Source organism: Rhea pennata, chromosome 19, assembly GCF_028389875.1.
Source record: "Rhea pennata isolate bPtePen1 chromosome 19, bPtePen1.pri, whole genome shotgun sequence".
NCBI classification, from domain to species: Eukaryota; Metazoa; Chordata; class Aves; order Rheiformes; family Rheidae; genus Rhea; species Rhea pennata.
Genome location: NC_084681.1, coordinates 3,803,666 through 3,815,981, shown reverse-complemented (window position 1 = coordinate 3,815,981; position 12,316 = coordinate 3,803,666). Strand labels below are relative to the sequence as shown.

The following is a 12,316-nucleotide window of genomic DNA, read 5'->3' as shown; positions in this document are numbered from 1 at the left end:
TGATTTGATCAGGGATTCAGAAAAGACAAATTGGTGTGAAAACAAGCAAAAAAGGGAGGAGTGGAGGAGGCTTACACAATACGTGCTCTGATTTACTGCCGAGATCACCGTCAGGCCACCAGACGGGAGCGCTGGGAGCATCCGCTGGCGGCACGGCCAGCTGTGAGCCCAGCTGCCCAGAGGCCAGGGCAATGGGCACCCTCATATCACATGCACGATAGCACCCTTGCTAAAACACGTCTTGACTGCTGCGGATCAAAAGCCATCCCAAATGACTTTTTTTTTCCCCTCCCCTCTTTAAATAGCTGTATCCAGGGGACTGCTTTACAATTAAAGGGATGCACGCCCCAAGGTAACCACCACGGCCGCTGCCTGCCTAGCTAGAAACCACCGGCCACGGAGGTCACTGTAACACAAAACACCAGATACACAAAACCTCCCATACGGATAAAGCACAGAGGCAGCCTCTCTCTTTCCATCAGCTGCTGTAGCCATGGGAACAGTTTGCAATTTGGGAGTGGTCTGCAATCTGAAATCCTCACGACTGCAATAGGCAGAAACCCCATGGCACGCTCAGGAAAGGTCAGATGAGTAACGGGCACCGGCAAGCGCACACACGAGCGGCGCCGGGAGCAGCAGGAGCCACTCTGCCCCCAGCATGGGCTCTGCCGTGCACCAGCAGCCCTTTTGCAGAAAGAAAAATTAAAGCAGTGCTGTAGTTCTTCAACATAACAGATTACCGAACTGCTCAACCCATGCAGCAAGGGATGCTGCAGTGGAGTAGAGAAAAACCCACCAGAAGACCCTAAAACCAGATGAGAAAAGTGGGGAGGAAATGGTGTTTCTTGTGAGTAGGCTCTAATCTTTCACAGACAGTGAACCTGGGGGAAGAAAAAAAAAAAACTTAGGTGTAAAAAAGGGAGAAAAAAATTTCACAACTAGTTCTCCTTAGTGGAGAAGTATTTCCTACAGGTGAACATTTTGCCTGTGTACAAAGTGCTCCCCACTGCCAAAGGGCTGCTGCCTGCACAACTGACAAGTGAACAGCACAGAGGAATAAGCCTATTTAGTATCTTAGCATACACTGAATAGCCCATAGGGTCTAACACAGCAGGGAAAAACAAATGTGAAAAAAAAATGACACAACTCAGCAAATAGCATTAATAAGGCGACACCTGTCTCACCTTATCCTCCTTGGTGCAGCGGGCCCACAGCGAAGGACACCAAGGCCAGCAGCTCTCCGGAGGGCTGCAGCCCCCAGTTTGACTGAGGCCACATTGGGAAGAACTGGAGCCAAGAGCTGCCCCCAGACTCCCTTGCCCTGGCTGCTCTCTGCTGACCCTCCAGCCTCCACTTTCCATAAAGTTGCCCAGGATGCTCCTAACTTAGTTGAGTCACCCCCATTTCTGTGACACCCAGACCCCAGAGCAGCTTGGGAATCACCTGGTGGAACGGAGTAACAAGAGGAGGATGTCTTTGAGGTGGGGAGACTGGGGGAGGAAAGGAGTTTGGATGGGTGGCTTTTGGTTCCCATGGTGCTTGCTACAGGGTGCACCCGTCTTACCTTGCTGGGGTTATGGAAAGGGGATTTGTTTGGAAAAAAAAAAAAAATGTGTGTGCAGGAGAAGGTGACTCTCGCGGGTTCCCCGGGAATGACTCTGAGCTCCACTTCATGACCAGGCTTCTCAGGATCTTTTCAAGCCGGAGCTGCATTTGCCTCCCACATGCTATTTCTTCAGTCCCCCCCTGTGTCATGAACTCTGTATGTCACCCAGCCTGCTGAGCTTCGTTGGTGTATGTTGAGTGGGAGGCTGATGGTGGATGAAAAAAAAAAAAAAGCGTTAGCCTGGTGTAGTATTTAGAAGTGTCAGCGAGCACAGTGAAATTTATGTATATATGAGGCAGCTTTTAATTTTTTTAACCCTTACTCCCAGTAATTTGCTCTAAGGATTGCAGCTCAAGCTCATGTGGACACATGTACCAAAGATCCCAACGCCAATTACTTATTCATGCAAGATGTGAGACATTCTGCTGGTAAGAGTGCAAACAATTTACTATATAGTGTTACCCAAGCAATTATCTTCATATCAGCTGATGGAGAGGCCTGACACATTCTGTTTGAGGTGCAGGAATGGAGCTGGGGAGTTTAAGGATTAAAATCTTATAGGCGTTAAACTTCTACCTTTCAGCAGTCCTACACTTACCCAGGATTGTGCTCCTTGGGTAAACATGTGAACTCCTGGGCTCACAAATGAAGCCACATGATGATGAGCTCTCCTGCAAATTAAAATAATTTAGTTTTCTAATTTGTCCCTAGATTCTATTAAATCTGCTGGTGCCTTGAGAAAAGTATGAAGTTTTTCTATGTCTTCTGTTTATGTAGGAAGGTATTTTAAACGATAAACTGAACAATTCTGTATATAAACAATACAAAGGAAAATTCCACCCTAGGACAGAGATGTCTTAGGCTGCACAGCATTAACTGCACTGAACAGCTCCTCTACATTAGAGGCCATGGCCACGCAGGACAACTTTCATGTTTTTTTGAGCACCAAAATTATTCTGGCTCTTGGCAACACCCAAGGCCTCCCCTCCAAGAAGGCCGACTGGAAGTATAAAGGAACCATCAAGAGGAAAATGCAAAGGCAACAATTTTGAGCCACCAAAATCTGCAACATCACATGAGGTTGAAACAATCCTTCCCAGCAGGATTGGTCAGTGTGCTGGCTGGAGCCTGGCAGGCTGCTGCTGAAGGGCTGGTAGCTGGCTGTAAACTCCTTTAAGGCCCCCAAAAATCTCTTGAGATCACATTTCAGAATCCACTAGCTGATTTTAACCAACGTCAGCCCTGCTGTGACACCACCTGAATGACACCAGACAGGGAGTTTAGAGCCCATAAATTAAAATGCTAGGTTTTACCTTAAGCTGGGGTGAACAGATGAAGAACAGGAAGTTTGAACACTGGACAGTATGGCTGTTTTTTCTTTAATGCTTTAACACTCCTAGAAGCTGACCCTGTTACACAAAACGTACAAATTATCTTTTAGAATGAGAAACAGATGCTTGAAGGAAATACAAAAATTAAGGGTAAATACAACTGTACTTACAAAAAAGATGCCTTAGTTTTAAAACTTAGCAAATTAAGGTGTAAATGACACTAAATATACATTACTTTCCTTATTTGAAGGAACTGGACAAGAAATAATCTTGTACTAGAGTCGTCTGGCATATACACATATAGTGAGGTCCCACAGAACCCTGTGCTGTCAGAATCAACGCAGATAGTGGCTGCTGCTCCAGAACTTGGACCCTAGTTCGGAGTAGTTAATAAATAATACACAAATAATAATAAAGCAGTGCAACATTCATTACATATTATGTTACAAATGAGGTCAAAAGTGCATAAATTCTATTTGTTTAAATTACAGTAAGATGAAACAAGCTCAAATGTACCAAGAATCCTGGAAAGTTTTGTTTTGCTCAAATGACAATTTCAAAAAGGTTTAAAGTAACAGGAACAGAAATAAAAGGTTTGACAAAGCTTTCCTCTGCAAGGTGACAAGCTTGTACTTTCCATGGGAGTGCATGAGGGAGCATGTTCCCCTTTTTGTCGCTCAACCTTCATTTACAATCAGATTGATAATTCACACTCTGGCAGCTTTTGGTCCTCTAAGACCAAAGTGCATCATGTGAAATTTTTAAAATTAAAAACACAAAATAAGACTCAGAAAAAAAGTAATACAAGATGCAGCTAAAATACCATGTTCTGTAAAAATAAAATATGACCCAATTACTTTGTTACAGTGGACTAGCTTCATTAATTTCAGCTATGCCAGTTTAAAATAGTTTGGGATCTTAGCTTTAAATAATTTGCACTTCTGTCCAGGTCATACTCAGACAGCCATAACTTCACCTAACTCCTAACAGAATTTCCTATGGGACGATTTTAGGTAGTTTTCAGCTGCACTGGAACTTTCCCAGTTGCTCTTCAGATCTCCAGACTGTTGGACTATGGAGTAAATCTGGGTGTCTGAACCACCCTGAATAGTAAGGGCATCCCTGGGTTGAGGTGCACAGGGGTGTAACTGGGAATGTTTAAGGAACAGTTTGCAAATGGCCCTAGAGAAACAACAACCTAAATCTCTCTTGACCTTCTGAGGTATAGTTGAGCTAGTTCCTGTTACTGAATGTTTAGAAATAATACCCAGCAGAGATAACAATCAGTAAATATCAAATCAAGTTACAATTTCTGTTTTTCTAATGGTGACTGTTACTTGGAAATTTACACAAATTCTTTAGTCCAACTGGCCTTTAGGACAGTAAATCTACAATTAAATGATTCAGTTAAATGCACAAACATTTGCAGCCTACCTAAACCAAAAAATACACTTTCTTCATGTTCTTTGTTTTATTTGTTCTACTTGATTATCTTTTCTCTACTATCAGGTCCAGCCCTGGATTTATTCCATGTGCAGAAGTACTGCTTGCTCAACAGCACTCTGTGGGTGTGGAAGAGCTGAAAGAACTGGACTTCAGAGACATTGTAGCTTTACAGGGAAGAATCAAAGGGGGGGGGGGGAGAAAGGAAAAATATCCCAATTGTCTTGGTTATATTATTGGCTATATAACCAATTTCTACTGTTATATTTATGATCCTATAAATAGAGAATTGCCCTGAAAGAGTGGCCTACAAAAATGACAGAGTCAGGACACTGCAACTGTGCCCTCTTCATTGCAAGGAGGTGAGGAGGTACACAGTGCTCAGCACGGGGAAGAGGACATCTGGTCGTATTCAGGACACTTGAGCAGCGCTGGGTAGTTACTGTTCATCTGCAGAGACGCCTCACTGGAGATATCCGAAGGGCTGCGTCCACGTACCCACGCATCCGGGTGCAAGAACTGCCCGGAGTAATCAGAGCAGTTGCTCAACCGGGGACGGTAGAAGCTGGGGTGAGGGCGGTAAATGTCCTCGGCGGTGTATCTTTTCATGAACAAGTAGACAGACATCACGCCGGCACTCTGCAGAGGAGAGAAAGAAACACCTGTGGCTACTCACCACACCACTGCCTGCCTCCTCCACGAACACCAGCACGGCAAGGAAAGGTTGCTTTTCTTGTCTGCTGGTGACTTGCAGAGACATCTGAGGCAAGACCCTTCTCTTCCCCATGCTTCTGGGACCCTACAATAAATACTGCAGGGTAACAACATCTCCTCCTCCTCTTGATTCAAGCGCTCATCAAATGATTTGCCCTGAGTGCTCCAGGCCTGGGTCTCTGTCATCTCACTATACGTGCCTCCCACCATGCTAAAAGTTACTCATCTGACCTCAGGGTCTGCCTTTATCTGTCACTCCTCTTTTTCCTTACAGCCTCTTGAGAACACCTACACTAGTGTCCAGCACCTGCAAACAGAATATGCTCATTACAGGCATGTCACAGAGCTCACAGCTGGCCAGTACCTCCGTGAGAAGGAAAGAGATAGCAGAGAAAGCAAATGACCATCCGTATTTGTAATTGAAGAAAGTTTCAGAGTCCTTGGTCCTATTCAGCATCTCGTCATTAATGCTGGAGATGTACAGAACCAGCCCCACCACCAGCGACAGACCTGAGGAGACACGAGGGAAAAAGGCAGCAGGAAACGCGCTAGGTGCGAAGCGGTTCACAAAGCACCCTCTGTTAAGACCAAACTTGCAGGTGAAACTGCAAACAGGTAGGCTGCGCTTGAGATGACTGGGGGAACAGGCCGCTCCCTACTGAACTAAGCCAGGGCACTTATATCATTTTAGTTGAACCACCGATGTTCTTAAGCAAGTTACTCTGAACTGTGCACTGTGTAGGAGCCTGCTTCAAAGCTCAACTGTCACAGCTATTTGTTTAACACTATGATAACACTATGAATAAAACATTCACTTGTCTGATGTAGACACATCCTGGCTGATTACTCTGAGGTTTCAGATCTCTCCTGTGACCAACTTAGCATGAGAAGTAAGTGTCCTCTCCTCACCTCACGCTCACAGGAGTTGCTCCTGGGGGAATAACTGGGGGTGCTTTTCCTTCTGCCTCCTGGCAGAATGGCTGCCTCAGGTGAGTCTTTCTAGCAGACAAGCACTGATCCTGCAAACCAGTGTAGCTGGGGGTCACACCAGGAGCCCCCCGGCACCAGCACTCAAGTGAGGAGCCAAAACAGTGGGCTATGAGAGCACTGCAAAGTACCAAAATGAACATCCCCCATGGTCAAGAATTTGCTTCTTCTTTCTGATTAGATGTAGCGCACAGGATGTGATATTAATATTGACTTTCATTTTGTCCAGCAGGGCTTGCATTCCTGAGGCCAGGGCTCACCAGCTTGTCATATCCACCAGTCCTGGTCACCTCATCACAGTGCCCATGTAGGGGCAGGCACTTGAGCCCAGGGAAGAAAAGATTTTGACAAATGCCTAACTACCCTCTTCACCTCCAAAAACAGTTCAAAAAAGAAACATTTTCATATGAATGGTCCCAAACTCACAATGCCATTTTTTAGGTATTGCTGGCAGCCTTTTCCCTGCATGCCATTACATTGCTGTTCTCAGTGGCAAATTCTGCACATGTAACTACTGTGTGAACCTGGCTCATATTTCAGTTGTGCCATGTGGGCTACTTTTGGCATCAGCTTTACTTGTGGACTAGATTAAATTGAAACATAATATTCAAATTTACAATATATTCATGTTTATGAATTATAATATTCATAAAAATACAGTTTATGGCAAATAGTAAAATGATTGGGGTTTCGTGACACTCCACTGCACCAGAGAAAAGCTTGTGGCAAAACTCAACAGATGTGTGGTTGAGGGGAATTTTTGCTGACAAAACTCACCAGACAGGATGAAGAATATTCCAGATACAAAGGCGAGGATGGTCCTGTGAGGCCGAATGTGGCCGATGTTGCTCAGTATAAAACCAATGAACATGAAAAAGAGGCTGACCAAGGGGAAAGGCGTAGCAGAACGAATCATCTCTGGTTGGGAGAGGAGCAGAAGAAAGTGCAATTGGTTAGTCTTCCCCCTGGCTGGACACATGGCTCTAACTGCCCTGCCCTGCCCTGCCCTGCCCTGCCCTGCCCTGCCCTGCTACAGCCCTGTCCCTCCTTGCTCCTGCTCCTCCTAGGCAACTCCCTGACCCTTGCAAGGATCCCCCTCTCCTCAGGTGTCTTTGCTAACCAGGTGGCTGAAGTGGCAATTCATTGGATACACCTGTTAATGTTTGCATTCCCGAGGGTTTCCACATAAGCCTTACACAGAGGGAAAAAATACACCAACTAGCAGAACCTGTTTTTCCCCAGTATCGCTGCAAAATTGTTTACTCAAGACTTTCACTTACTAGATCAAAAATGACTGCAGAATTTACAGTGAGAGCTGTAATGATCCATCTTTAACTCATCCCACTGGGCAATGTGTAAAACTGACCACAGCAGCAGAAATACTGCTGCAAATTACTGCGAGGAGAATATAAAGCCAAATATTTCCATAAACGTAAGTGCTGAACAGGCAGTGAAAGGAAATTGCACTGTTTACAGCCTCTGCAAGCTTCCTGCCATTAGAAAAAAACGCACCCAAAAACTTAGCAGCACATCAGATGATTCACATAGTAAAAAATGTAGTTGCATCCTGGTGCGGTAGCACCTCCAGTGAAGCAAGAGTGTCCTCAGCGAGGACACACAGGGGTTTTTTAGGGGGATTGTTAGTGACCCGTCATGCTCTGCAGGCTGCAAAGAATACAACCCCACAAAAGATCACCTACTCAGGACATTGATTGTTGATTCAGATGTCAGCTGGACATTTGTGGGCACGACATATTCTATAGCGAAGCACCGGCCACGCTCTTCACCTGCAGAAAATAGAGACTGATTTGTGCCTGCAGGGACATGTTTTATTTGTGTGTGTGTATCTGAAAAGTGTCTTTAAAATTAATTTCATGCATAAAAACAATCTTGCTTTTTCACGCTGCTTCCATCTTGAGTGTTAGTATTTGGTGTTGAAGAATATATCTGTTAACTACAATTTCATTAAGGGATCAGCTTCCTGCCTTTTAAAATGTCCCTGCTGAAAGAACGATAGCTGGCTGAACAGACAGGAAGGAGGCCAGCGTTTTGCTCAGGAACCTATCAGCTCAATCAGTACAGTGCTGGTCATTCAACACGTTTTTGTGGGAATACTGAAAAGGAAAAATAACAGGTTCCAAGATGGGAACAGCAGGTCAAATCCTCATTCTCAAACTGCTCTTCACAACGTATTTAGCCTGAGCAATCGCTCTTTGGAATCGGAGAGCTCCAAATCTCATTGTGCTTGCTGGGCGCCTCTTTGGATTGTACAGCAGTAAGGTGGCTAGTGAGGAGTGGGGCGACAGGCCCTTTCCACGTGGGACACGTATTTAACACTCGACACAGAATGTGGATTACAAAAAAAAAAGGATTCCCTGGAACACAAACTCAGAAGCCAGGAGATTTAAGGTCACATCAGGAGAGGTCTCACAGTCCCCCTCTCCTAGGGCTTTTTCAAAGCAGTGTTTCACACTAGACGACGTTTTGAAACTGTCAGTCTGAAACCCCCGTTTATTTGGGTTTTGTTAAACTTTCTCCCCTTGGCCAAATCTCTTCATCAAAATCAGCATGAACAGAGGAAACATTTCAGCTGACCTGAATCTAAATTTTCCAGGGACAAAAACATTTCGTGCTGGTGTCCAAGCAAGACCGCGGGTCCCGGTCTGTGGAGGCAGCTCCGGCAGGGGCTGCCGCGGCGGGAAGGAACCAGCCTCATGCCTACACGTGAGGGAAAATTCTGCCATTTGCCTGCTGAAGCCAGGCGTGGGGCAATTACCTGCCTAGGCAGTGGCTGAGCAGGAGTGTGGAAGCAAAGCTGGGCCCAGCCTCTAAAAACCCTGCCTGCCCGTGCCCTTTTCTGCAGAAAACATGACAAAAATCCAAGCAGTGAGAACTTCTCCATACGACGGCCGTACCTGCCAAGAAGCAGACCCGCCAGAGCCCCGAGTGCAGCGACATCTTGATCTCTGTTGTCTGGTTCTGGGGCTGGATGATGCCTTCCTCCAGGTAGAGCCAGTAGTCGGTGCTGACAGAGATGCCCAGGAGGCCTAAGGCGCAGACGGCGAAGACGCTGCTGAGCAGGGTGAGAGCCTTCCTGCCGCACGTGCTCATGCCGAGGCGCATCGGGGGCCGCGGCGCCAGGACGGGGTGGCTGGGGGCCACAGGAGACAGCGGGTTAGTGGCTACTGCTGGCTGCGCCTCAACTGTTTGCAACTTTGCTTTCTTGAGGAAACGCTTTGTCTCCCCCCTCGCAATTGCTTATTTAGGTCAAGTTGAAATAAGCCATTAAAAAAATCACAGCATGCCCTGACAGACGGAGAGTATGAACTAAATCCTACCTGACTGCTGCCCTGCTTCGACCAAGCACTCATGGACTTGCTGAACATGCTGCAGAGCATGTGAGCGCCAGCCCGGGAGACACAGAGACGTGTCCTGGCCGCCGAGCAGTTTATCTGCTCTGCTTTCATTTGTTTTACGTGAATGCCTTACTGCTCCATCCAAATCCAATACTTCATCTAGCTAAGGATTTAACCAGCCAACTAACCTCAGTATCTGGCTTCCTCAGTGTCTTTTATCATCTAATGCTTGGGTGAGGCTGGCAGCGCCAGCGGTATCTGCTCACTACAGGAGGGCACTGAGGTACAGGGACACTGAGCTCCCAGATCTACAGAAACATGTACGCACCAGCAGGCAGCAAGCGCCAAAATGTTTTTGATGCAGGCGGTGACATGCCCATAGTTATGCAGACTCCCTGAGTTTCCCAGATGTGATACCAGACCCACAACCAGGGCTGGGGAGCTGTGGCTAGGGGACAACTGTGATATGCACGTCCCACTCGCCACAGCTCTTGTCATTGGCATGTCACACACGATGCTGCCTTCTTCCACTTTTAGGATGAGAGACAGGACAAGAGGCAACGGGCACAAACTGAAACACAGGAAGTTCCACCTGGATATGAGGAAAAACTTCTTTACTATGAGAACGATGGAGCACTGGAACAGGCTGCCCAGAGAGTTTATGGAGTCTCCTTCTCTGCAGATATTCAAAGCCCCCCTGGATGCGAGCCAGTGCAATATGCTCTATGTGACCCTGCTTGAGTTTGGACCAAATGATCTCCAGAGGTCCCTTCCACGCTCAACCATTCTTTGATTCTGTGATAGATTTACCTACAGGAGGTTCTCGGATTACTAAGTGATTCCTGTTTTTCCAAAAGCATGCTACATTTACACATACTAAATGACATCAGCAAGCAAATGAAAGAGAAGCAGCCTGTGACAGACTGGTATACCTTTTTGCTCTTCGCTTGTTGGAGTGCAGCCACACTGGGCTGCAAGCACCAGCATCATCTGAAAACACTAACTAAATTGGTCCACCCTGAGCTAGTACTTTGTGGGAAACTGGGAAACATGGGTCAAAAAGCTGTGGTAAGGCTCTGGGCAAACATTGTAGATGGAAATGTAAAAACACTCTCACATCCCATGTTGCTTATGGATTTAACTTCTTTTTTTCTTAATTATTTTATTTTTGCTAATTTGTAGAAGCTAGCAGTTCTGAGTGCCTCCCAGACTGATAAAGTGCTACTAGAATCACAACTCTAGTTCAGTAGATAAAAAGAACAATTAATATGGAGGGAAGAAATGCCATGGAAATGAGAGATTAGAGGAGTAAGAGCAAGAAGAGAAAGATATGAGAGAGATAGGGTGTTCTCGCGAGTGGGAATGAGGCATATAGCTCTGTTGACTGCTTTTATGAAGATGGTATGAATCACAGATAAGTGCTGTATCATGTATATTTTCCAAGATACATTTTGCTGTTGTTCAGCATTGCAGACAATGAGGGGAAACAAATATTCCGGTTAGACAACAAAGCTACCAAATTTAACACAGCAGCAGGACGTATCTTCCTTGGCCTTCTTTTTAAATTACACAGTCCTTGTTCACACTGTGTGAAGTTTCAAGGACAAGAAATGGAAGATGACGGAGGACTAGGCTCCAAACGTGACACAATACCTAGCTACTGTGGTGAACTATGTGATAAGGAAAGCAGAATCATCCTAAACAAACAGATGTCTTACTTCATTTTTTTTTCAACATCTATCCCCAAAATAATGACAGACAAACACTAGAGTGGTGGCACATATGTCATATATCTCTCTGGATGTCAGCTTGTGAACTTACACAGGAATAACTCAGTCACATCTATGTTCACATCCTGTACTTGTTATTTCAGCACATGCTGGTGAACGGGCACTATGGAATAAAGGTTTTGCTTCTGGTTTTGCCATGGTGAAAGATGATGAGATTTAGCAGTTAGATCAGGGAATGTGACTCCTGCCTGGTCCAGGACATGACTGGGGCTTGCTGTTCTGAAATGTTTTAGGGGGGACACAGATTTTTTCTTCCATCTCTGATGCAAATATACTAATACTTGCTTACAGTGATTCTTAGAGATGCCAAAAATCCTCATAGTGTGCACTTCTACACTTGAAAGCCTCCAAAGAGAAACTTCCACCATAGTTCCCTTGTGATTAGTATAAGCAGATGATGCTCTGATAGTTATTTCTTGCCACTGAACAGCTTGCAAATCAAGCTCTTTCAAAAGACTTCTCTTCTCTTGCAGTGTTCATCCTTGGCATATCTTTAAAATCAATGCACATAGCTAAGCTCCCCTACAGTCCTATCTCAGGATGACCTTACAGCAGGTTTCATACAAGAATAACATGAGGGAAGCACACAGTTACTGTGGAGTCCAAATAACTGCATTTTGAACAGATGCAACACACAAAGCCTATCTGCACCTCCACCTTGCTGCTCTGGGTAGTGTCTAAGAGATAAAAAATAGTGCATGCTACTAGAAGACTCACAAATTATTTAAAGAGAGAAAGACACACACACATTTATTATCCCATACTACCCTGAGTACAAAGCAGTCAAGTACATCTTGCTAGGAAGCAGATGCACTTGCAGTTTCAAATGCTGCCACAGCTCTGACAATTCTGTTCCATATGAGATTAAGGATTTGGCTCTTCCTACTTTCACACAGAGCAGAGTCTTCCCAGAAGGTACCAACCTATAGGAAAAGGAGTGCTGTCACAGGCAGCTCAAGCAAATGCTCGATCTTATGCTATTGCAAGCTTTACACTGCTGGTTTTGCTAAGCAGTGTTATTTTTGTATTTTTATTTAACGGTTCCTTCAGGTCAAGAAAACCAGGACATTAGGGATTCCCAGCAGTGAT

The 12,316-nt window shown here is 45.4% G+C and overlaps 1 protein-coding gene across 1 annotated transcript; it reads right to left on the bottom strand.

Moving 5' to 3' along the window:
* Positions 1–4,761: 4,761 nt before the first annotated feature.
* On the bottom strand, positions 4,762–9,204 carry CACNG5 (calcium voltage-gated channel auxiliary subunit gamma 5). Its single transcript, XM_062591776.1, has 5 exons — positions 8,997–9,204; positions 7,782–7,868; positions 6,859–6,999; positions 5,459–5,604; positions 4,762–5,019 (listed from the first exon to the last, which is right to left on the bottom strand). The coding sequence occupies exons 1-5, from the start codon at positions 9,202–9,204 to the stop codon at positions 4,762–4,764; spliced, it is 840 nt and encodes a 279-aa protein (XP_062447760.1).
* Positions 9,205–12,316: the final 3,112 nt, after the last annotated feature.